Here is a 26,691-nt window from a genome sequence, read left to right on the forward strand (position 1 = left end):
ACTTTAGCAAACCATTCTCCTTGTAGGGCTATAACCCGACCCACAATGAATCCCAAAGACAACAGGATAATAATTAATAATAATAACAAAAAAGTTATATACATATGCAAAAATAACATAAAAACATTTTATGGACTTAATAGCCAATTTCCCAGAGATAAAAATGTCTGTGAGGAGGATTATGTGTGTTGCACTAACAAGTACTTACCAGAGCCTCGAGACCATTGTTAGGTATTATTATCATTTACTATTATTTTATTTTAAGTGTTTTGAGAGGATCTCACTCTGTAGCCCAGGATAGCCTGGAACTCTGAATGTCGCTCATGGTAATTTCAAGTTCACACCATGCCTCCTCCCTCAGTCTCTGCATTACTGGAATTACAGGAAGGTGCCACTGTGTTCAGCTGGTTGGACAAGACCCATTAAACTCATTTCAGAGCTGAGAATAGTAACTTAGATCTGTCGGAGGAAGGCCTGCTTGTTGGTTCCCGGCTGCCTGGCTAGCTTAGACCTGAAATAATCACATAGAAACTGCATTAATTAAATCACTGCTTGGCCATTAGCTCTAGCTTCTTATTGGCTAACTCTTATATTAATTTAACCCATCTCTATTAATCTGTGTATCTCCATGTTGCAGAGGCTTACTGGCAAAGTTTTGGCATATCTGGCTCTGGCAGCACCTCTATGGCATCTCTCTGACTCCACCCTTCTTCCTCCCAGCATTCAGCTTAGCTTTCCCTGACTACCTAAGTTCTGCCTTGCTATAAGTCCAAAGCAGTTTCTTTATTCACTAACCAATAAAAGCAGCACATAGACAGAAGGACCCCCACATCATAGATCCAAATCTACCGAGTCCTAGCCTTCCGCTGTTCTCCGGATGCCACTCTGAACAGCAAGACTACTTGCGGTCAGGTAGTCTCCACGTCTATCTTTAACAGAGGATGGCTGCATAAAACCAAGCGTTGTAGAGTCAAAGGCAACACTCACTGCCTGGTCAGCCAATGCTAATCAGACAAAATGGCTTCAGCAATGTGCTGAGCTCAGTAACGAGAAATCTCCAACTCCTTCGCTATCTGGATCCATTTCTAGCCAAACTTTTCTCTCTTGCGGGGGACCTAAAAGACGTTTTAAAAAATCTTGAGAGAAAAGACTAGAATGGCCTGAACAAAGCGTGAGTAGTTCAGCCCCACCTGTGGACCCCACAGGTGGGGGCGGGGACAGTTAGAGCTGAGATGACTCCACCGCTGCGCCACTCCAACTCCTTTCTGTAAGGTTTATTTTTTGTATGTATTCAAATATGCATACATTTATGTATAAAAGCCTATATTTTTATCTGCAAATGGTAACTGATCTTTCCTGTAAGGTTTTAGGGTGATTTTTTTTAAGATTTATTTATTTATTTTGTATATAGTATTCTCAGTACTCTGCCTGCATGTATGCCTGCAGGCCAGAAGAGGGCACCAGATCTCATTACAGATGGTTGTGAGCCATCATGTGGTTGCTGGGAATTGGACTCAGGACCTTCGGAAGAGCAGGCAGTGCTCTTAACCACTAAGCCATTTCTACAGCCCTGATTTTTAACATTATAAATGAAGATATACATAAAGCCTGGAGAAATCAAATACCTCTATCTACAGATCCCTTTAATGGGGGCAGGGAGACTGAGATTTGGCTAAGACAGCTGACAAATTCTAGTTTCCTCCTTAGTATCTACAAAAACAAAATAGCCATATTGTGCTCTTACTAAGTGAACACAGGGACACTCAGTGAAGTTCTTCCGTTCCTTCATACAACTCAGAACAGGGTTCTGAAGAGCTCTGCTCTTCCCTCTAAGCCTAAGACCACTCTTGGTGAGGAGGCTCAGTCTTGCTCTTCAGGAGGGTGATGTGTTCCCGGGATCAAGAGTTTGCTCCTCGACCTCCATAAGGCCCCGTTGAGCTCCTGATCTGTCACTGATCTGTCACTGACCTTCCAGATTCCTAAACTGGTCTCTGAAGCGCACATCTGTAAGCCTGGCACTTGGAGGTTATGATCAGCCTGGACCATATAGCACGGACCCTGTCTCAAAATACAAAAATGTAAAGGGACTTCAGAATCTTTATCCATCCAATGGAGACCACATCGTCACATAAAGGACATAACTACTTTGTGGTCTAAATGAAGCCCGCCGGCATTTGGGAGAGCAGGCCCAAGAGGCACAGATCCCTGTCATCCTCAGCAGTAAGCATATCGTCCCACCTCAATCCAGTAACCAAGATATGCCCCAGAAACATCTTCACGGGCTGACCCAATTCAAGGATGGAAGAAAACAAAAATCAAAATCAAATAAACAAACAAAAAAAAAAAAACCCAGGAAATTTGGAGCAGAAAGTGAAAGCAATAAATTGTTGAATCCTAATTTTACATTTGGAATAGTTCTTGCAGGAAGTCAAGCTGAAAATGGATGGCAGCACTGCTGACGTCATGCTGGGTGGGCTGGCAAGGGACCAACAGGGAAGATACTCGACAGGCAAAGCTGCACTGGGGATTACTTCGTGTGTTCCTTACTTTTCCTTGTTCTAATAAAAACACCATGGCCAGCAGCAACTTAAGTAGGGTTTATTTTAGCTTATTGTTCCAAAGGGGGGGGGTCCATGGTGACAGGGGAGCCATGACAGCCAGTGGATGTTTGAGGTTTGAACCAGGAAGAGGCAATCAGGGAAGAGGTTCGAGCGAAAGAGATAAAATCCCCGCATAAGCAGCTGAACTGTCTATCCAGAGATAATATCCCAACCCTGCAGCTGGAATGCTTCCTCCTTGACCTTTGTTATCTCCCTGCACCAAAGGTCATCTAGGCTGAGGAGGTGAAGTAATGACCAAAGGAAGTTAAAAAAAAAATGTGGATCAGAAAAGGGGAGAGCCAGGGTGCTATAAAAGACCAGCCCAGAGTCCACTTGATGGTCTACAGCTGAGACTACCTTTCCCAGCATGGTGCTTTTCCGCTTCAGTAAACACCCACTTTCACCCTTTCTGAATCTTTAGGGATGTCAGTCCTGAGCGTTCAGTTCCTTGTTGGACTCTGAGAAGAACAGGGACCCCTGGGCAGCTGACCTGTAGCCCTGATCCCTTCCTTCCACTTCGTCAGCTGGTGCAGAAAGCTGAGAGGTCACCGCTTCACCATTCACAGAGAACAGAGAGCAAAGCGGAAGAGGGACAAGGCTACAGACTCTCAAAGCCCACCTCCAGTGACCTGCCTCCAGCAAGACCAAGACTATCCCTCCTAATGGCTCCCTAGCCCAAACACCATCACCAACGAGAGATCAGGTGTCCAAATGCATGGCCTACAGGCTACATTTCTATTTCAAACCACCACACTTTGGTAACAGGAATAGCCCCCAAACTAAAAATGTATAAAGAAGTCCTGGCTTTTAATTAAAGGTCTAGGAAGTATGGGCTGGAATGGGAGAGTATTTTGATTAGGGCCATGTGAGTGGACCTTTTAAGAGAGAGGGCTTCTGAGTCACTTTTACACTCGCCAAAAGCACCTGCACAGTAGAGGCAATGACTGCCAATTCGCATTAACCGGCCTTACTCACAAAATGCATCCGGCTAACAAAAGTGGTGGAAATGGACCCAACAATATCCAAGAGGCCTACTTGCATAGCTTGTGTTATGCCCTCATATCTGTGACACATACTCAAGACAGAGACCCTCATAACTGTCACACGGATCCCATACCTTTGACCAATAAACACTTAGAACTGAGTGAGCAGGGTCTGAACCACATTAGAATTACTGGCAGGCCACTCTCCTGGCATCTGTGTGGATGCTGGGAATCTAAATTCTGGTCTTCCCACTTGTGCATGAAAAAGATAGAGGACAAACACCAATGAGTCATGTTATTTAGGAATAACAATCTGGGTTACATAAGTGACTTTCATCCCTCCAGGATGCCAGCGACATGAGAGGAGCTGAAGAGACCCAGAGGCCATGGCGACATGTGATCTGAGATTGATTCTGGATCAATTTTCTCCCCTCTTCTTTAGCTATAAAGAGTGTTATCAGGAAAAACTGGTGAAATTTTAAAATGGCATCTAGCTCACATAACACTATTAGGTCAATATTAATTTCAAGAGTTAGAGGATATTATGGGGTGGTGAAAAAGAATGGTCATGATTTGAGGAAATACACACTCTCGTGCTTAGGGATAAGGGCTAATCTTGTCTGCATCCTTCTCAAAAGTGGTTCAGTAGGGGAAAAAGGAAACAGAGAAGGAAATGATAAGCAAATGGGCTGATGAATATTCAGGAATTCTTTGTACTTTTGGCATTTTTCTGTGAGGAGTACTTTGTGCTTTTCTGTAAGCCTGAATTTATTTCCAAGTAAAAAAGTTCCCATCTGCAGACTTGAAAAAAAAAAAAAAAAACAATCTGGGTTACAGCACCAAAGCGGCCACCGTGGCCCACCAAGATGATGGCTGGGGGTGGCTGATGTTACCATTGAGGGGTTTTAATTGGGTTTTCTCCACCAGTTAAGAATTAAAAGGGGCATTGGCACAGGAGACCACTTCCTAAATATAATCCCAGCAGTGCAGACACTGAGAGAAACAATTAATAAATGGGACCTCCTGAAACTGAAAAGCTTCTGCAAAGCAAAGAACACAACATGGCAGCCTACAGAATGGGAAAAGATCTTCACTAACCCCACGTCAGACAGAGGTCTGATCTCCAAAATGTGCAAAGAACTCAAGAAATTGGTCAACAAAAGAACACATAACCCAATAAAAAAAAAATGGAGTACAGACCTAAACAGAGAACTCTCAACAGAAGAATCTAAAATGACTGAAAGACACTTAAGGAAATGTTCAACATTCTTTAGTCATCAGAGAAATGCAAATCAAAACAACTCTGAGATTCCTTCTTACACCTGTAAGAATGACCAAGATCAAAAACCCTGATGACAACTTATGCTGGAGAGGTTGTGGGGGAAAGGGAACACTCCTGCATGTAAAACTCTAGGATAACTCTAAAGCATTTCTGAAAACTCTTCTGAGCAGTAGTGCTCCCTCCTCCCCTGGGAACCAAGGACCTAACAACTTATACATGCACGTACTGAAAGGTTGGGAACTTTCCATCTCCCTGAATTCTTGTGAGTATTCTCCAAATAGAGCTCTGTTCCTGAAATTGGGACAAGATAACCCACAGATGTCCACAGATGTTTTGACTCAGCCCCTGGGAGAGGGGCAAAGTGACCCTCAGATGTTTCCCCTTACCTCTGTCATCTGATCTGACAACCGCTCTCCAGCCAGTTATTGGTAATAGCCCTTTGAATAAGCCAATCATAATAGTTAGAGAACAACTCCCAGACTCCCCCCTTGTTTCTGTGGCTTTTTTTTAAAAGTAACCTGTACCAGCCATTCGGGGTCTTGCTGGCTTCTCGAATGCAGAAAGACCCTGTCATGATAGAATTAATAAAATCTGCATGCTTTTACATCCACTGTGGTGTGAGAGATGGTCTCTTGGGGCAACTCCTCCTGGTAGTTGGACTTCAGGGTCCAACATGCATTGCTGGTGGGAGTGCAAGCTGGTACAGTCCCTTTGGATGTCAGTGTGGCAATTTCTCAAAAAATTAGGAAACAACCTTCCTTATACCCAGTAATACCACTTTTAGGTATATATCCAAAGGATGCTCAAGGCCGGGCGGTGGTGGCGCACGCCTTTAATCCCAGCAATCGGGAGGCAGAGGCAGGCGGATCTCTGTGAGTTCAAGGCCAGCCTGGTCTACAAGAGCTAGTTCCAGGACAGGCTCCAAAGCCACAGAGAAACCCTGTCTCGAAAAACCAAAAAAAAAAAAAAAAAAAGTCAAAGGATGCTCAAATTGTGCCACAAGGCCATGTACTCAACTATGTTCATAGAAGCTTTGTTTGCCATAGCCAGAACCTGGAAACAACCTAGATGTCCCTTGACTGAAGAACGGATAAGGAAAATGTGGTACATTTACACAATAGAGTACTACACAGCAGAAAAAAATAACGACATCTTGAATTTTGCAGGAAAATGGATGGAGCTGGAAAACATTATTTTGAGTGAGGTAACCCAGACACAAAAAGACAGTTATCACATGTACTCACTCATAGGTGGTTTTTAAACATAAAGCAAAGAAAACCAGCCTACAAACCACAATCCCAGGGAACTTGGACAACAATGACGACACTAAGAGAGACTGACATAGATCTAATCTACATGGGAAGTAGAAAAAGACAAGCTATCCTGAGTAAATTGGGAGCATGGGGACCTTGGGGGAGGGTTGAAGGGGAGAGGGGAGAGGCAGGGAGGGGAGCAGAGAAAAATGTAGAGCTCAACAAAAATCAATTAAAAAATAGAGACCTCAGATGCTCTGACAAAAAAAAAAAACTGGATGAGGGGGCAGGCACCTACAACCCCAGGAATGGGAAGGCAGAAACAAGTAGAAAAAGAGGAAAAGAAAAGAATTAAAAGGGCAATTTTTGAGCATGACATACAGCAGAAGGGAAAATTCTTAAACGCAGCAGACAAAATCAGCTGAAGAAGGGCTTTCGTTAGGGGTGAGGAAATGCTTGCAGACAACAGCAAGCACACAGAAAGGGCCCTTTGCAAAGCAAGGGGTGGATCTGGGAATCTGAAAGTGTAGCCTCTCAAGAGCTAGAGATTTTATGGGACTGGAGATGACTTCCTTTTCTAACTTAGCATAGGTCCGCTTGAACAAAGAAGGTACTTTTCTGTCTGGGAGAGTGGGCATGGCATAACAGAAGAACCCTGGAATGCCTTCCTGTAACAGGTCACAAAGCAGTTCTAGATGTGATGTAAATGCCAGTTTTGACTGAAGCACTATTTATAGATATGCAAGTGCATTTATCAAAACTCCTCTCACCACAATGAGAACAGATTTGCCCACGCCTTAGAGCTGGTTTCACCAAGCACAGTTGATGTACTTTGGAACGCAAATGAGTCACGGTATCCTGTTTACCTTCCCAACACCCTTCTGGCTCGATTCCCTTCAAGGACTCAAGCTTTCTTGGGGCAGGCACCTCTCTCAACTGCCAGTGAGATTTCTGAAATCAGCCGTGGTAACGGCACTCCTATCGCATCGTTTCCTCTTATATTGGTCAAGGTACAGTCTGAGAAGCAAAGCCACTGAGGTGGGGGCTTCCTCTACGGATCTGGCGCTTCCCAACTGTGATAACAGCTTCAGCGTCTTCTGAAATACTGCTTGTGACCAGCTGCCTGCTGGTGCAGGAGTTTGCAACACAGGTGCAGGGAACGGAAGACAACTGGAAAGTTCCAGAAGCTAACCAGAACCCACAGACACAAGGAGGAACTGAAACCATGACAAGTTCTTGTTTTTCCATTTTCATGGGAAGGGCCCCGAGCTAGCTAGGGTCATCCGGTGTCATGGAGCCAAAGATATACCTTTGCAGATTCAGGATTCACAGGAAGGAAAAGCAGTTGCAGGCTTACCCACTGACAAACATTAATATCCAATACATTGGGGCTGGAGAGATGGCTCAGAAGTTAAGAGCACTGACTGCTCTTCCAGAGGTCCTGAGTTCAATTCCCGGCAACCACATGTTGGCTCACTTCTGGTGCCCTCTTCTGGCCAGCAAGCATACAGACAGAACACTGTATATATATTAAATAAATATTTTTTTTTAAAAAAAGATCCAATACATCTTTCATATCATTCATAAGAAATCTCTTACAACTAACCCTAAGCAAAAAGTTCAGCCCAGCCAAATGGACACAGCCAGTCTACCATTTCAAATGGCTTATTACCCTCACTTCCTTGAAACTTGCTGGGTTCTCTGTAACCCAACATCTACCAGATCTTCTGACATTATCTCCCAATCTTCCACCTCTGAGGCTATTAGATTTGTTTAGTACAAATGTGCTAACTTCTACATACTGGAACAGCCTTTCTTTCTCATCTTCCCACTTATCCTGAGATTTGCTGACACTTATGTATTCAGCCTGCTTCGGGTCCTCTCTAATGCATACTGTCTTATGGCTGACAGAGCACCCAGTAAGTTGTCAGCTAAGCAAATAGATGCCAATGGACATGAATACCAATTACAGTGTTTGAGCACTAGAGATGGAGAACCACAGTCGGAGTCAATGTCGTTTTAGCCTGATAAAACTAACCCAGGTGTGGTGCCACTTGGGAACCCACAGCCTGCTTGTTCTTCACAAGTTTGGAGCCAGCCTGAGCTACAGAAAATTTGGAGCCAGCTTGTGCTACAAACTGAGACCCTCAAGGTGGCTCAGCAGGTAAAGGTGCTTGCAGGTAAGTCTGAAGACCTGAGTTTGAGCCCTGGAACTCCTATGAAAGAGGGAGGAGAAAACCAACTCCACAAAGTTGACCTCTGACCACTGCTGTGGCACACGCACCCAAAGACATGACCCACTACCTCCACACAGATTTTGGTAACCAAGGACAAGGGGCTGGGGAGATGGTTCAGCAGGGAAGAGACAACTGCTCTGGTAGAGGATTTGGCTCTAGGCACCCCTGTGGTGACTCACAACCATCCTCAACAGAGGTGCCGGGGGATCTGATGCCTTGTTTTGGACTCCCGGTGCACCAGGCTCACACATGGTGGCATACATATATGCAGGGGAAACATTAATACACGTTGTTTTAAAACTCTAAAAAGCATTAAAACAAGGACAAAGTTTTAAGTAGCATGTGGGAAAGCCGCTCATTTCTGCAGATAGGCAGATCCTCTTGACTCCATCTCAGTGTGTGAGCCACTGGGAAAGCAGAGCCCAAGAAAAGGCAGTTTTTTGGGGATGACTTACGGGATAGGAATAAAAACCATAAAAGCTGCCTGGGGTCAGAGTAGTGGTTAAAGGTGTCTGAGCTGGGGCATTAAGCTCCATGTCACTGCGAACCTGAGGGTCTGCATGGAAGCGAAGCCCTCACTCTCCAGTAGAAGATGCCTGCCAAATGCTTCTACTTCCCCGGTTGGGTGTCACCGCTGGGGAACTTGTTCCTCTGGCTTGAGAGAACTTCCCAAGGCAGGAAGTAGAGGGCCCACTGGCTCTTAGAGCGGGAAGCTAGTAGAACATGGCCACAGCACAAAGATAGACTGAAGGGAAAGGGGACCTCATTTACAGAGAGTTTCTTTTTAAAAGATCTTTGTCTATTCTTCACAGTACAAATACACCCAGAATAAGAAATGTCAAACCAGTTTCACTTCCTCCTTCTGAGAAACGAACACTTGAGAGTTTGGAGAATTCCATTATCAACACCTAGATCGGTGAACAGGTCATCACTGGTCGACAGCTGTCCTCGGAGGATGCTGACTGATGACACACCATCCTACACCTATCATATACTTCCTATATCCTGTAGAAAAATGGTGTCCCTGGAGTTACAACATGCAGCCACACAGCCTTGCTTGGAGGAGTTGCTCTAAAGAAATCCCCGAAAAGGACAGGAGTGGAGGAAATAGCACCAAAAGTTATTTGATTCAGAGCATTAGGAAAATATAAATCAACAGTTCATGTATACAGGCTATTTTGTCCCCCAGAAAACATAAGACAATGCCTAGAGACAAATATGGCTGTCACTAGTTGCCACAGAAATCTCACAGGAGATGTCAAGTTGCTACAAGTACCCACAAGGCACTAGGCAGCTCCTTTCCTAGCAAAAACTACCCTACTACAAACACCAATTGTGTTAAAGACATCTGATCATTGATATTAAATATGTGTGTATTATTTACACATTTAAATACATTTAATTTGATACAATTAAAAGCCAATGTTTACATGCTAGCGATACAAAGTGTTGCGTTAGTACCACCAAACCCAAAGGAATTGGTGAGTCCAATTCGCCGACCCTCGGGTTTCCATTCCTGCGCCTCCAGAGGAACGTAATTGAGATCAAATTCTGGCTCCGTACAATCCAGGTTTAAAGTCGGTGGGAGTTTTTGATGGTAACAAGCCAGTGCGGTAAAAGCTGCCTCAGCAGCCCCTGCAGCCCCCAGCAGATGCCCGGTGGCTCCCTTTGTGGAGGATATAGCAAGGGCCCCGGCGTGATCTCTAAAGAGCCTCTTGATGGCTCTGTTTTCAGCAGCATCACCCAGTGGTGTGGAGGTGGCATGTGCATTGACATAGGATATCTGTTCAGGCAACACACCTGCATCTTTTACAGCAGCAGCCATGCATCTAGGAAGAAAAGAAAATTATCAAATGAAGTTTAATTTTAACAGGAGATTGTTCACCTGAGGAGCTTGTGTAAAGAAATAAAGGTTTCCAAGTACACCAGGTAAGCTCCATCCTGAGTGTCATAGCAGAGACTCCATGATCCACAAAGCCAAAAATAGCTAGTATTTGCCTTTACAGGAAATCCCGTGAACTCCTGGCAGGTTTAACTTGATAAAACATACCATGGTCTAAGCTAAGAAAGTAACATATTATCTTGGACTGTTTTCAAAATATGGTCTTTAGTCTGGAGCTAGCTAAAGATGTAGACTTCTGAGTGTCAACCCAGATGCACAGCCAGAATTCACAAGCAGCACTCTAGCAAGACCTCAGGGTGATGCAGCTGAGAAATGCCGCTCTGTAAGGAACAGAACCCACCAGACACACCTAGCAGGCTTCGTCTGTATTCTCCAGGTCTGCTAAGGGTTCCAGGGGAGACTGAGGAAGGGAGCAAAATGATTGCCAAACAGGGAGTCAGCAAAGACACAGCTCTACTGGATTTGACTAAAGTCCATTCAATTTTTGTTTAAAGATGTTTGAATGTTTTCAAACATTTCAAGCAAAGAATTTTTAAAAAATACATTCAGTCTAAGATAGAAATATATACATACTATACACCACAACCAGATAACTTTTTTTAAAATTTGAATTCTAGTAGTGTCTTACAGGGAAAAAAAAAAAACAAAACTCTAAACAGAACCAGTTTTTACCTGAAGGCACCTTCTCCTTCAGAATCAGGAGCTGTTATGTGACCAGCATCCCCTGAGAGTCCATAGCCCAGAACTTCTGCATAGATCCGGGCACCTCTCTGAAGAGCATGCGCACGTTCTTCTAGCACCAGCACAGCAGCACCCTCGCCCATGACAAAACCATCTCTCTCTGGATGAAACGGTCGGCAGGCCAGCTTGGGATCTGGGTTTGTGCTCAGAGCCCGGGCTCTAGAAAACCCAGCAAGAGATAATGGACTAATGCAAGCATCTGTGCCCCCAGCCACCATCACATCTGCATCGCCGTGGGCTATAAATCTGAAGGAGTCTCCCACCGCATGTGCTCCTGTTGTGCAGGCTGTGGACACCGCATGATTGGGGCCTTTGAGTTTATAGCGAATGCTGACCTGTCCCGCAGCCATATTGATCAGAATCTTAGGGACAAAGAAAGGGCTGACTTTATTATAACCTTTGGTCTGAAACATCAAAGCCGTTTCGGAAACAACTTCAAGAGGAACCATGCCCATGCCAATGGCAACACCAGTCGCCACCTGATCTGCTTCTAACTTCGGATGCCAGCCGGAGTCTTTCAGGGCCAACTCTGCTGCCCCAATGGCCATGATGGTGGGAGATGACATGGACTTGGTGTCTGATTTGGACACAAAGTTTTGTTCATTGAACTGACCTTCCTCAGTACCTCTTGGCACATAAGCAGCCACACTGCAAGGAATACTCCTGTATTCGTCACCAACGACAGAAACAATCCCACTCTCTCCTCGGAGAAGCCGCTCCCAAACTAGCTGAGTGCCAACACCAAGTGGGGTCACCAGCCCGATGCCTGTGATGACAACTCGCCTACGGGACGTGGCTGCTGGCAGAGCTCCAGAAGACTGGCGTTTGCTTATTAACCAACAGCATGACGCTGGATGTGGAGGAGAGCCTGCGGCTTTTAGAAATTTTTGTAAGCCGTTGGACAACATGGTTGAAATTCACAAGACCAGAAACACGTTTATTCCTGGAACAGACCACAAGAGACAGAAAGGGTCGTTTAAACAATGGAAGGGTCTAACGATTACCCTAGATGTGCTTGCCGTCATGTGCGAACTGCCTCAGAGAAATGCCACCCTCGTTTGGACGCAACTTTCATGTTTAAGCTACGAGGGACCTCAGGCAGCCAACTGATAGCCAGCTCACTAGTTTTCAGGAAAACTGGACAAGGAAAGCCTCGAGGCCAGCCCACTCTGATCAGATTACAGCGGGCATCCTTCTTTGGGCTCATCGAGGACTACTGTACGGTGTGGGCTGGGTCTACGTGGCACTCCCACGGCCGTCGCGGGCCTATTCTGGGAGGCGCCCTCTACCTACTTCCGGAGGCCCCGCCACAGCCCTCGCAGCCGTGGCAGGCAGGCGCCCGCACTTCCCGGGGTCAGCATTAGGAGCTCTCAGGGCTCCACGATCACGCCACGCCCTTCACCCCCACCCTGAAACCCGGGTGCACTCCGCCACCAGGTCCGACCGCGGCCGCTACCTGAAACAAGAACGCCGGCGCCCACTTTAGGCGCATGCGCACACTGGCCCACAGATGGATTTCCGCCCGGAGACTGGCGCCTGGTGTCAGAGGTCGGACAAGCGGGGCAGGACTTCCGCCGGGCTCCGGGGCTGAGTTCGCCTCTCAGCCTCCTCTAGTTGAGACACAGCAGTGACGCATTGATGTGTCGGTGTTGCCAGAGATGGGATGGAGTCATTTCCTCGGGACATTCCGGGGAGGACAAAAAGCGGTAGCCTCAGTCAGGCTCCCTGGTATCTGGGAGGAAAGTTCTATTATAGAACTCTCGAGAATGCCACACATGAAACCGAGGTCGTTTGAACAGATCATCCAAATGCCACGCAGCCACTGAAAACAATGCTGCGGGTGACAGTTTCGTAATGTGCAAAGACGCTGAGCATTTGTTAGCAGGCGTCAGTTGTAAAACAGAATATAGCGCTTTCAGATTTAAAGGTCTGCAAAGAAACTGGGCATGATGGTACACGCCTGCGATTTCACCGCTTGGGAGGTAGAGGATCAGGAACTCAATCGTCATCTGTATCCAGTTCAAAGCCAGCCTGGGCTACCTCCCTGACGACCCTGTCTTTAAATCAAAACCTGAAGTCTGTTTGTGATGGGCAGTGGTTGTGGTGTTCGGGCTCCATTTTTTCCTTGCTATTATGTACATAGTAAACATGATGCTTCGGTAAAAATAAAACTTTTTATTGCTGACTTATGGAGGGAAGTGACTGGAATATGCCCAATATCTGACGTGGAAACAAGAAAAACACGTTTATTTCTGAACTTACGAAATTTTAACTTACTCGTTCAGAGCGGACTGTGAATCTGTAATGGGAAAGTATGACACGCAGCAACACAGCAAGGTGGTGCTTTTTAACCAGCTGCTGAAATCTGTCCCAGGTGTGAGCTTTGGTTTTTCTTCTTCGGATGACGGATTGACCGTGCCATCTGCACTTGAATCTTTTACTCATGCTGTGGTGTCCTTGTGGGTGATACCTCTTGAGGCCATTGTGGCCAAGTATACTCAAACCGTAGAAACGGATTTGGGTCAAGTTTTATCTTTTTCCTCATTACTCCTGGGTATGATTTGTTTGAAAATCTACTTTGTCTATAATAATGTTTAAGGAATCCAAGTTTGTCCTTGATCTCAGGAATCTCCACTTGCTTAGTAAGATCTCCCTGCAGTGAAAATAATGTTACTCCCTCCTGTCCCTTTTGGTAATCTGGATGTAATACTGGCAATTGCAGGCAGCCTCGGGTCTCAGAAGGTGCTGGGGTATGTAGACTGTGGAACTCTGGCTATGCAGCCCTGGAGAAGTTATGCCTTCATCCCTGCTGCGGTGAAACTTGCTGGTGGTGCAGACGCTTTGGAGCCTCCCACACTCCTGTAAGCAGCTCCTCAACCACACTCTGTAAGTAGCCAAATAAACTTATAGGTATTCCAAGGTGGACTTTGGGATTCCTGCTTTGATTTATTGCTCCTGCCCTGTATTTGTTTATATCTTCAACAATTCTCCAAGCAATGCATACAGACATAAGTGATATAACAAGACTATGATCTCAACTTGTGTTTCTCTCTCTGATCATTTTATTTCATCTGGAAAGAGGTAAAAAGTTTATAAAATCTCAATAGTTGTATGTGAGTTAGTACTGTATTTCTTGCTAAAATATCAAGGTGCAGCGAACACCAATCTTCAAATTGGTATTCAAATTGCTTATCGTAGGGGCTGGAGAGATGGCTCAGTGGTTAAGAGCATTGCCTGCTCTTCCAAAGGTCCTGAGTTCAATTCCCAGCAACCACATGGTGGCTCACAACCATCTGTAATGGGGTCTGGTGCCCTCTTCTGGCCTGCAGGGATACACCCAGACAGAATATTGTATACATAATAAATAAATAAATATTTAAAAAAAAAAAAACAAATTGCTTATCGTAGCCTCCTTTAAAAGTTCTCTTGTTCAAAGCTTCATTTCCAAATATAGTTCCCAAGTAAATAAACTTTCTGTCCAACAAGTCGGACTTCCCACTGCTTGTAATATTATTGGAACACAAAGGAGACAAGGTGGTCAGTGCTACCTCATAAACTCAGGAAATGCTTCCAACAAGTGGGCCTTGATTTCAAGCTACGAACTAAACAAATGCATGGCTAGTACCTGGGTGGAAATATGTATTCAGTAGGCACAAGACACCAGGTCCATACGGCCAGTGTCAAATTTGAAAAGTTAGGCTCACTAGAGCTATAGGACCTGAATTCCATTTCCAGAACTCACTCTCTCTCTCTCTCTCTCTCTCTATATATATATATATATATATATATATATATATATATATATATATGTGTGTGTGTGTGTGTGTGTGTGTGTGTGTGTGTGTGTGTGTGTGTGTTTTGTATGTTTTGGTTTTTAGAGACAGGGTTTCACTGTGTAACCCTGGCTGTCCTGGAACCCATCCTGTAGACCAAGCTAGTCTTGAACTCACAGAGGTCCACCTGCCTCCCAAGTATTGGGATTAAGGGGTATGTCACCAGGGCTCATAAAGGTTGGTGTTATGGTTTAGATAAAATGCTGTGGTTCCCTGAGGGGCAGCGGCAGGCCACGAGGGGCAGCCAGGTCCTACCACCCGAGGCCTCTGTGGGTCCCAAGCAGGAGGGAGGCAAGGCAACAAGTGAGAGAGACCTCAGCAGATCAGGAAGCAGCTGGTCCTAAGAGAAACCATGGCAGGTGACCTGAGACAGATAGGCATGCCATGCAGAGAGAGAGTATAGTTTATTCAGTGGGTTATGGAAGGAAAGGAAAAGGGGCAGGAGGAGAGGAAGCCACAGCCACCTCTTCTGAAGACAGACCTCTTCCAAAGAGAGGTTAGGGTTAGGGTTAACCTCTCTTAAAGGGACAATGTATCTTAAAGGGACAGGATAGACTATTACATTCCCATCTCTTTTTTATAATAAAAAGGCAGAAGATTAGGCACAACAAGTTAAAGGAATTGGGATGGTGGATTCTCAAGACTGCTTCCTTGAGGGTGTTGTCTTGGGGGGCAGAACCTGAGAAAACTGGATGCTGGTCACATCCTAGAGTATCTGGTCTCTTTGCTCCTGTCCAGTGTTTGTGGTATGGGAATATAATGGTCTGTCCTGTCCCTTTAAGAGACAAGCCCTGACCACTCCCCCATTCTTCTACCAAGGCAAGAGGATCATCCTTCCCCTTCCAACCTACAGGCTCTCTCTCTGTCCAGTCTCTCTTTGAAAGAGGTAGCTGCACCCTCCATTCCTACCCCCAACTCACCACTCTCTGTTCTCCTTCTCTCTCTCTCTCTCTCTCTCTCTCTCTCTCTCTCTCTCTCTCTCTTTCTCTCCTCCTTCCCTTTCCTTCCATAACCCACTGAATAAACTATACCCAAACCCTCTCTCTGCATGGCGTGCCTATCTGTCTCGGGTCATCCACCATGGCTCCTCGTGGGACCAGCTGACTTGCTGACTGGCCAACGTCTCTCACTCACTGCCTCCCACCCACCTGGGACCCACAGAGGCATTGGTGGTGGGACCTGGCTGCCCCTCATAGCCCGCTGCCACCCCTTGAGGAACTGTGCTGTTTTATCTAAACCATTTCAGTTAGTCTCACAACCATTTCCATACTCTTATAGTGGAAAGAAAGAGCCAATTCCCAGAACTTTTCCTCTGATCTCCAAATGCCATGGGTAGGACATGTATATGTTGTACTTCACACACACACACACACACACACACGCACGAAAATAATTTTAAAGCATTTTAAAATAAAAACTTGAGCTGGAGAAATGATGCCGAGGCAAAGGGCTTATAGTTCAAGAGGGCTAATGGTTATAATTGTGGGGGCAGCACGGCAGCAGGCAGCAAGCATCGTGGCTGGAACGAGAAGCTGAGAGCTCACATCCTTCACCGTGAGCACGAAGCCAAGAAAGCACACAGAAAGTAGGACACGGATATATATAACAACAAAGCCCAACCCTGGTGAGTTCTTCCCGGAAGACTGTCCCTCCTCATGTCCGCACACTGCTACTGATGCTTCAAATACTGGAGCCTATGGGGAGCATTTCTCATTCAGTCCACTATGTCTCACTCCCTGGTCTTCAAAGGCTCGTGGCCATGTGATGCAAAGTGCATTTGGTGCAACTTCAGTAGTCCCTGGAGTCTCTCGGTCTCAATACTGTTTGAAAGCCTACAGTCTCTTCTACAATGCAAAGCATCCCAGAATGTAACTCTCTGGAAAATCAAAAGGTAAATCACTTATTTCCAACATATGACACAGAATTTCCATTACCGTCCCAAAAGGGTGGGAGTGGAACATAGTAAGAAAGTCCTTGACCAAAGCATGAACAGAATAGCAGGACAAAGATGCTCTGCATCTTCTATCAAGTGCTTAGATAGCTCCACCCCTCCAGCGTTCCTGTCCATAGCAAACATCTCTCTCCTGGGCTGGTCCTGCCCCTTAGATGCAGCTCTCCTTGGCAGATTTCTCACGTGTTGACATCTCCAAAATCTTGTGTCCACTGCAAGTAAGCTTCCCTGTCACATCTCCACACACGGGACCTTCATGCAGGGACTCTCTGGCACGTGCTGCCTGGTCTCAGAGGCTCTCTGAAGCCACAGAGGGAGGATATATGATTCCCTCACTCTTGTCTCCTTCATATCTAAAGCCAGCTCCATAGGACAACACAGCCAAGTAAGGCTACAAGCTTAGGGTGGGGCCTTGAATCACATGAACATCAGTGCTTTTTGATTTAGCTGCTTTCTAGGATCAGAAGATTGTTATGGTAAAAATAAAACACTGAAGAGTGGTGGCAGTGGGCAGTGGCACAACCACCCCCTTCCCCCGCTCTTCCCCTTCTCTCCTTACCTTTTTTCCCTTCCATAATTCACTAAATAAATGCCCACTTTCTCTGCATGGCATGCCTATCGCTGTCTCTCACCCACCATGTGGCTCCCTGCCTGGGATCCGCTGACCCTCACAACCCTGTGGGCTATTCGGGGAACTGGGAACTACAGCATTTTACTACTGCAGCTTCTCGTGGCCTCCGTGGGTTCTGCTGCAGCCACTTGGGGAAAGGCGCTGTTTTATTTTTACCATAACAAAGATGCCTTAGGTAGTCTTTTACACGTGGGAGGCTTGGCTAGGTGGGGGTCTTACACAGGTCACCTTTTTCCTCTGTTTCGGGGCAGGACAAGCTTCTCCTCAACCACGCTAATCTTCCACTCTCCAGCAAATGCCTTGGCTGCAGCATTACGCTTCCTAGCGCTCCTTTCTCCACAAACTGTATGGTTCGTCTTGTTTTCTGGCCCAAATCTCCAAACTCTTTCCACAACACCCCACCCAACCATTGCACACCAACGTGGCCAAGTTTATCACAGCAATAGCCTACTCTCAGTACCAATTTCTATTGTGTTTCCTCACAGTCTATATTAAGTTAGCAACTTTCATAAGACTAGAACTTTACATTCTATAATTGTTTGGAAATGAAGCTAATAAAGAAACTGAATTGGTCATTCTGAGGGTAAAAACAGAACAAGTTTGTATCCAGGTGTTAATGCTGTCTCCTGGGAAGGCAAAGAATGGTCACAAGGTGAAATGGGAACCAGAGGGAGCCTAGGAGCAGTCATTGCCCTTGATGAGTTCTAAGGCACTGCAGCCACAAGTTCCTTTTTGCCAGAGATAAGGAGGGCAACACCCTTTTTAGGCAGTAAGAACTTTCTCTGAGCAACCTGAGGGAATGGGAGCTTTGTCTGAATGCCTGGCCTGGGGAAAAGGACTTTGTAGTTTTATCTCTGTTAAGAATGAGCCTTAGAAAACAATTTTTCAATTGAAGTTTCCCTTAGTATCAATAAAAAAAAATTATGACTCAGTATATTCAAATAGCTTAAACCCAACAAAGTTTGGGAAGACAAGGAGGTTAAACATGCAGTTTTTGAGCCTGAATAGACCTTGAACAAGGAAGTACGTTTTTAAAAAAACATTAGTTAATATTTTTAATGCTTTGACCTTTCAATATAGTTTTTTACATTGTTATCCTCCCATTACAAAATTTTTCCCATTGTTATTTTACAGTTGCAGTTTTGCCTATGTTGTGAATCTCAATTCAAACATCTGACATACAAGTGGTCCCAGACTACCCCTGTACAACCCACAAAAGATTGAGATTCATAGGCTTGGATGCTGTTCCAAACCCTCTGTCAAACTGTCTAGGTCATGTCTTCCACATCACAAGAAATGAACATTTCCATTTCTGGTTAGTTTTTGGTGCTTACGGCTGTGACCCTAATTTTTAGCCTTTTAAGTTCAAATATTAACAATAAAACATTTTATAAGTACAGACGTCCCACAGTCTTATAAATTTAAGTATTTTTAAAACTTTTTTAAAAAATTAAAATCTCGGGGCTGGAGAGATGGCTTAGCTGTTAAGAGCACTGATTGTTCTTTCAGAGGTCCTGAGTTCAATTCCCAGCAACCACCTGGTGGCTCACACCCACCTATAATAAGACCTGGTGCCAACTTCTGGCCTGCAGGGACACATGCAGGCAGAACATTGTATAAATAATAAATAAATCTAAAAAAAAATAAAATCTCTTAAATGTCTTCCTGCAATATCAAAAATAAAGTACCTCTTTGGCCCCACCCTCGACAGTACATACATAGCCTGTCTTTTAGATCTCTGCCTGCTCCATTTCACTGTAGCTGGTGCTTTGGGTGACTATAACTGAGCACTGGCATTTTGAAAACTATTAAGGTTTATTCTTGTAACTGCACATTCTTTGGGACTCTAGTCCTGCCATACATTTGTAAACCTCAGCTGTTTCCCATGATCCCTTTATGTCTGTATGACCATTATCACCTGGGTGACACTTAACAAAGTCTAGCTGGCAGAACAAGGTAATTTTTGAGTATAAAAACATTGAGGTGCAGCTTTAAGACTTTAAATCATATATATATATATATATATATATATATACATATATATATGTATATATATATATATAAATTTTAAATCTTGTTTTCAGAGCGGGACATGAGTCATCATGCAAAAATCTACCCCAGTCCAAACTGTCTTAGAGATAGATCTGTTGCTGCCTCCTAGTTAGGCCCCCTCCACGTGGTCACCTTTACTCAAGATGGCGCAGAAATCATCTGGCATCCATTTGTTTTCTAGCAAAATGGCGATCTAAAATCCAAAATGCAATTATGCCTTATGATTTCTTTAAAATTACCCATGCATAGATTTTAAGTTATCAGTTCCTAGTGTTATTAACTTTTAACTAGTTTTATTTAATTTTAACAGATTTTTTTTATCATATCTAACAAAATAAACCTATAAGTCTGAAGCTACAGAAGGTTCTCATGAACCAAGTTCAAATTTTTTGACTGTTCTGTTTTGTTTTCTTCTCCTAGTCATTGTGTCGGGGGCTCAGACGGACAGGGTGACAGAGGAAACTTTTAAATAAGCATGGGTCTAGAGAAGGAAGGGTCATAATCCAGCTCTAGAGCCAGCTTTTCAATAAAGAACAGACCAAAAAGTCATCTGAATTTTTGTTAACCCAAATCTTAAATCTAACCAGAGCTTAGAGATAAATTCTGAAGTTAGGCCTGTAATGTGGCCACAGCAATAACGGGTGGCAGAGACAGCAAAAACACCCAAGCCATTTCTGTCTCAGCTCCATGCTTGCAAGAAAACTTACACAAACTTTTCAACAAAACAAGCATATTCAGTATTTTCGGGTATGAGAAACCACAGCTCACATCCCCTTCTGACCATCTATAACTTTTTTTGTTTGTTTGTTTTTTGTTTTTTCAAGATAGGGTTTTGTTGTAGCTTTGGAGCCTATCCTAGAACTCGCTCTGTAGACCAGGCTGGCCTCAAACTCACAGAGATCTGCCTGCCTCTGCCTCCCAAATGCGGGGATTAAAGGCATGTGCCACCACCACCCAGCCCTTTAATCCATGTTTTCTCTCTTCATTCTTTCAGTCTCCTGTTTTCTCCCTCACTTTCCAAACAACATACCAAAGTCTTTCTTGCTTCTCAGACAATATAAAAAAACTCTTACCAAAGTCTTTTTTATGTTTTCCTTCAGTAGTATATAATATATTGTATGGTTACAATATTTTAAATAACAGAAACATGCATATACTATAACAAAAATAACTTTAAATTTACATCAAAATCCTGTACCAGCGTGAAACATCTGAGACTAGGAGTAGATTTTTTTTCATACTCTAACCAATAGTAATTTGTTACCAGCCCCTCTAAATGGTGACATATATTTATAACCCATCAGATCTGAATGACCAAAGCAGCTCTGGTGGAGGGAAGTCTGACTATAGTGTCACAACAGGTCACTGCAGCTTAATACCTATAGCCAGTGACTGTGACTCATTACTTTTTGCCCGCAGAGCCAAACCTTGGCCAGGTTTGGCCAGAAATCGAGACCCACAGCCCCAAGGGCAGGCTGAGGAAACCCATCCACCACTGAGGAAACCCATCCACCGGCATGGGATGGGGCAGGGTGGCATGCAGCATGGGGGGTTTAAGGAGAAAACCTGCAAAGGCGAAGTGGGTGCAGTCAGATTAGGCATAAGGAAAGGCTTAACCCATGGGAGAGGGGGGTCATCGACTCGGTCAATGAGACCCTGGAAAGTCACAATGTAATGAATCTGGTCCAGGTTTCCTGTGCGAGGTGGGAAAACAATGTTCTCAACCTTAGGAAAAGTCAAATTCAGGTGTAAAGATCCCAGGGGCCAGCCCACGTTGAAAGAGGACCATTTGGAAGAACAGAAAATGACCCATGGTCTGTCCATTCAAGTCAGTTATCAACAGAGATACAAAGATAGAATACACAAGACCGACAAACAGAACAGTTAGACAGAGGGTCCAAAACAGACTCCCATAGGTACCAGATGGTATGGTTTGTGGAGAGCCCAGAGATTCAGCCTCAACAAGATCAAACACCATACCAATGGGACAGGAACCATTCAGTAAGGCGACCTGATCCCCAGAGACTTCAGGTTTAGAGTTACAGACGGGCCCCACTGGGTCCCTGATGGGATGGTCTCAGATGAGACACCCCCATCCAGACGAGAAAAGGGGACATCCCTCAGGTTTGCCCTAGGGATGTCCATCAGGGCAAATTGACCTATTCAGATTCAGATTCAGAGATTAACGCTGACAAAAACAGAAGATAGACAGACAAGACTTTAAACACAGATAGACTTATTGCGGTTGATCAGAATAAACCTTCGGGTTTGGGGGTCCTGATGGGGGTCTCAGGGGATCCCGGACGAGCCCCCAGATGTTATGTCCAGTCTGTGGAGACCCCAAAAGACCACCAGAGAGACCAACTCACTGAAATGCAAAAGCAAGGTCTACGTGTATAAATGTTCAAGCCAGCAAGGACCTTGTCAGCACAGCGGTGAGAAAAGTACCCCGCCCTATTAGAGGGCGTTATTTAAAGGCAAAACCCAGAAAAGTTACATTAGCAGAGTGTGGGGTGATGGGTTCAATCCTGATTGGCTCGTGTCTAGGGACTTTTCACAAATTTCATTTTCAAACCTTGCTTGTTGTTTGTTAATTTTTCTTATCAACTGAACTTTGGGTGAGGATATTCTAAGGTTGTGTGAGCTTTCCAGATGGCTACCCTGTTACTTTTGCCCCTAGCCATTTCTGAGGACTGGAATGTTTTACAGGAAATAACTTACACAAGACACAAGATGGAGGCAGAGGACAAAATAGAGGAACTTTGGTTCTTCCCTACCTTCTTCTTCTTTTTTTTTTAAAAATAAAGCCAGAATAGTCACTATCAGACCTTCAGTTGACCTTAGGACCTAAGCAATGGGCAATCCAGAAGTCCCTAAATTCCATATCCTTCTGCCTGTACCTATTTCATAGTGGGGTAGTGGTAGAGACAGGGTTTCTCTGTGCATCCCTGACTGTCCTGGAAATCGCTCTGCAGACCAAGCTGGTCTGGAACTCAGTGCTCCACTTGCCTCTCTGCCTCCTGAGTGCAGAGATTAATGGCATTTGCCACCACCGCCTGGCCTGACTGTACCTTTAACACACTGGGATTCCAAGTATCAGTCAGGAACATAGGACTCTTGCAGTTGGGCCACAAGCCTGATTATTACTTTGTTATGAGCCAGAAAAAAAAATCACTTGTGGTTCCCCACTGAAATTTTTTTTAATATTTATTTATTATGTATACAATATTCTGTCTGTGTGTATGCCTGCAGGCCAGAAGAGGGCACCAGACCCCATACAGATGGTTGTGAGCCACCATGTGGTTGCTGGGAATTGAACTCAGGACCTTTGGAAGAACAGGCAATGCTCTTAACCTCTGAGCCATCTCTCCAGCCCCTCCCCACTGAAAATTTTAAACAGCGAATAACATATTCTTTGTTGAACATAATAGATATATAATGTTCTTTGACTATACTCGGTCCATTATCTTCTCTCATATCCCCTTTAGCTCTCTTTTTCTGCCTTCTACTGCCCCCTACTTTCATGTCTTTTGTTACTGTTGGTGGTGGTGGTGGTAGTGGTGGTGGTGTGTACGTGTTATGTATGTTGGCAAGATCTGGTGTAGCCCAGGCTGGTGCCAAGTTTACTATGAAACCAAGGTTAACGTTCAGCTTTTGATTCTTCTGCCTCTACTTTCAGGTTCTGGGATTTGCCAACATGCCCAGTTGAACCCACATTCTTGAAGTTGGCCCACAAACCTAATTGCTAAAACTTGAGGTTTATTTGACAAATGAATATTCAGAAGTTCTAGAAGAATTCTTAGAAGAAATTGCCCAGAAATACTTTTTTTAAAAAAACATTAAAAAGCAACAGATAATAAGTGTCAAGAAGTTAGGTGAGTAAATATCTTTAAAACACAAGTCCAAGAAATACTTGCTAGCCAAGCCTTGTGCTTCATGAATGTAACTCCAGCTATTCAGGGAGAGTAGAGTACAGAAAGTTCCAGGTCTTATTTGACTATGAATTGACGTCAAGTCCACCCTTAGTGACATCTCAATCTTAAAAAGTAATAGTCAGATAGTAGTGGTCCAAACCTTAAATCCTAGCACCTGGGAGGCAGAGGCAGGTAGATGTCCGAGTTTGACAAAAGCCAGCAGAGTGAGTTCCAGAAAAAAACATTATACTGATTATATTAAAGGCTGAGTGTGTAACTCAGTGCTGAAGCCCCTGCCTAGTGTAACTGAGTGTGTAACTCGGTGCTGAAGCCCCTGCCTAGTGTAACTGAGTGTGTAACTCGGTGCTGAAGCCCCTGCCTAGTGTAACTGAGTGTGTAACTCGGTGCTGAAGCCCCTGCCTAGTGTAACTGAGTGTGTAACTCGGTGCTGAAGCCCCTGCCTAGTGTAACTGAGTGTGTAACTCGGTGCTGAAGCCCCTGCCTAGTGTAACTGAGTGTGTAACTCGGTACTGAAGCCCCTGCCTAGTGTAACTGAGTGTGTAACTCAGTGCTGAAGCCCCTGCCTAGTGTAACTGAGTGTGTAACTCAGTGCTGAAGCCCCTGCCTAGTGTAACTGAGTGTGTAACTCAGTGCTGAAGCCCCTGCGTAGCATGTGGGAAGCCCCCATGGTTCAATCACAGTGACAAGGGCCAAACACTTTTGTTAGTTTGGAAGGTTCTTTTCTCTTCAAATGTGCATTGATATTTTGCCACTCCTTGAACTAGAGTTTAGACCGTTTGTGAGCTGCCATGTGAGAGCTGGAAATTGAACCCCGGTCCTCTGGAAGAGCAGTCAGTGCATAAATCACTGAGCCATCTCTGCAGCCCCGGAATTCATTTTCTGAGATAAAGAATATTGATAGATGATATGCCTGTATGCGTCAAAAGATGCAGCATGTTTATTAATTTTATTCTCTTCATTTCTCATTTTATTCTATTACTCTGTATGCGTTTTTATGTGGGTCACATGATAAACTGAATCCCCAACTGTTTAAAAATGCTCCTTGAAGCAGAATCATACCTTGTGAGTGAGGGCTTGAGGTGACGTTCATCAATCTAATTCGGAAAAAAATACACAAATCGGAAACCCGGCAGAGTTCAGACTCTGCTTTTGTCCTTGAAGCCACCTGCCTAACGACAGGTTGAGGAGGAACTGCCGCCAATTCAAAGGTTTGAGGCCACCCTAGGCCACAAACCAAACCCACGCCCCCCACCCAGAAAGCAAAAACTTGTTCTTGCTTCTGGAGTCTTTTCTTCCATAAACAATATTCATCTGACGTGAAGAGAAGGCTGTAAAAATATCTATGGGCCCATGCCCCGCAGGCCCACAAGCCACAGCCTTCTCCTTCAGTGGCTCCCTCCCCTGTGCCAACGATCAGAACCGCCTCTCGGTACCTAGCCCCTCCCCTGGGCCCGCCTAGAACGCCTCTAGCCCCGCCCAGAACGTCCCTGTCCAAGGATACGCCCCGCCCCTCCCCGCCCCCTGGCCTAAGGCCTCCGCGGCGGCCTAGGCTCTCAGCGCTTGCTCAGTGCGGGCCGCGGCGCGAGAGGTGGCGGAGGCTGCGGCTCAGCCATGGCGTCGGCCGCACTGGGCAGCTCGTCGAGCCCGGCGTCCCCGGCCGTGGCCGAGCTCTGCCAGAACACCCCGGAGACCTTTCTGGAGGCCTCCAAGCTGCTGCTCACCTACGCCGACAACATCCTGAGGTGCAGCCGGGGCCCTCGAGCCCGGAGGGCCGCAGGCGGGCGGGGCCGCCGGCACTCGGGCCTGAGGCGGGGCGGGCAGGGCGATGTGAGCTCGCCGAGGTTGTCACTGCAGGATCTCCGGCTCTGTGACCCAGCCCGAGTGCGGGCTAAACGTTCACGCCGCGTTTGGTGGTTGAAACCTTTGTAGTTTAAAGTTACGAACTTCAGATGGATTTCTGGGCTTTACTTCCACCCAATTCCGTAAGAGTTTTGAAGGCCACCACACCGGAGAAGTCGCGTCCCGTTCAGAGGGCAGCACTCTCCGCGGCTGCTCCGCACGGGGTCGGCGCTGGAAGTTGGAGTCAGCCCCCTGCTGCAGCTCTTTTGGGAAAGGCCTACGGGAGGGGGCGGACGGTGGTGGTTAAGGAGGTTAAGGTGTTGACTGACGTCACGCCCCCGGGCGCCGGCTCTCCCAAGTTCATGGTCGCGAAGTCCCTAGGAATTCTCAGCTTCACGGCTGGACGTGTCCTGTGGCCCAGTTTCAGAGGATGACTTGGAAAGGGTGGTCTGAGACAGGGTGCTGCCCTATATAGCCCAGGCTGGCATGAGACTTGCTCTGTGGCCCGGAACTCATGCCAGTCCCCTTCTTGACTTTCCGAGTGCACAGATGACAGGTGTGAGCCGCCCTAGGTAACATTAGTGATTTGAAAGTCAATCGGAGAGAGAACGTAGGTGATTATGTGCCGTATGTCATGCAGCATTAAGCCTGCTCACAGCTACGTAACTGTGACCTGCATGACCATCACCACCCTCTTCTGTGACACCTCAGCTTAAACTCTTCCGCTGTGACACCTCAGCTTAAACTCGTCTACCCTGCCATCTCCCAACACCTCAGAGTACAAGATGCCCATAGACTCTGAAGGAACGCATAGGGTGACATGATTCTCTGGGACCTATGGCTGAGATCGCCTCCTGAATTCTTAAGTCCCCGACCCCACCCCCTGTACGGAAAAGAGGGGTGGATTAGCGAAGAAGGTTCTGCTTTCAGTACCCTCAAACCAAAGGTGCTGCCGTCAGAGAGTGCTTGAAGGCTTGCTGTGTGGAGACAATGATTGCGATCTGAGCCCTCATCATGAATGTTTACTAAACTTCTAAAAGAAACTGGGCTTCATCTTACAGCCTTCAGCCTTGGCTGTGGCTTGTAGTTCTGATCCTGAGCTTTTATCTAAAAAGGAAATTAGGAGTTGCTAACTCAAATGCTTCAGACTGATATGAGAAATTGCTCTCTTAGTTTGTTGTCAACAATAGTGACCTTGTGTTCTCAGAATTCAAAGTCTGGCTCGGCTGGGCACGGTGTCCCATTCTCCACATCCAGTGACTTCCTAACTCTTCCTGGGCCCTGGCCATACTTCTTTCATTTGACCAGAGAAAAATCAGGTTTCCGTTTCCATGGCTTTTTTTTTTAATCCACTAGCAGCAAGGTGAAAGCACTTTTGAAAACATATTGTCCCACCATCTCCCCTGACCTCAGAGTCTCAGGATGGTTTATAGAATGGAATTGCAAATAAA

General features: G+C 45.5%; 2 protein-coding genes across 5 annotated transcripts in view; one reads left to right on the forward strand and one right to left on the reverse strand.

Annotated features, from left to right (window-relative positions):
- Window positions 1-9,731: 9,731 nt before the first annotated feature.
- Oxsm (3-oxoacyl-ACP synthase, mitochondrial) lies at window positions 9,732-12,611 on the reverse strand. Of its 3 annotated transcripts, none has more exons than XM_075988626.1 (3): window positions 12,481-12,611; window positions 10,931-11,942; window positions 9,732-10,184 (listed from the first exon to the last, which is right to left on the reverse strand). In XM_075988626.1, exons 2-3 carry the CDS (start codon window positions 11,905-11,907, stop codon window positions 9,782-9,784), a joined length of 1,380 nt encoding a protein of 459 aa, XP_075844741.1. In that variant the 5' UTR covers window positions 11,908-11,942; window positions 12,481-12,611; the 3' UTR covers window positions 9,732-9,781. The 3 variants fall into 3 exon arrangements, with proteins under 3 accessions (XP_075844741.1, XP_075844740.1, XP_075844743.1); XM_075988625.1 differs by having other exon boundaries at window positions 12,456-12,520; XM_075988628.1 differs by lacking the exon at window positions 12,481-12,611 and adding an exon at window positions 12,293-12,419.
- A 12,324-nt stretch (window positions 12,612-24,935) lies between these two features.
- Ngly1 (N-glycanase 1) overlaps window positions 24,936-26,691 on the forward strand; it is a 46,494-nt gene continuing 44,738 nt past the window's right edge. The window contains exon 1 of one of the 2 annotated variants that reach the window (XM_075988630.1): window positions 24,936-25,143. In XM_075988630.1, coding sequence (XP_075844745.1) covers window positions 25,013-25,143 — 131 coding nt within the window. In that variant the 5' untranslated portion in view covers window positions 24,936-25,012. The remainder of the gene's footprint in view (window positions 25,144-26,691) is intronic. The other variant, XM_075988629.1, reaches the window with a different exon arrangement.

This window comes from Microtus pennsylvanicus, chromosome 10 (genome assembly GCF_037038515.1).
Source record: "Microtus pennsylvanicus isolate mMicPen1 chromosome 10, mMicPen1.hap1, whole genome shotgun sequence".
Classification (NCBI taxonomy): domain Eukaryota; kingdom Metazoa; phylum Chordata; class Mammalia; order Rodentia; family Cricetidae; genus Microtus; species Microtus pennsylvanicus.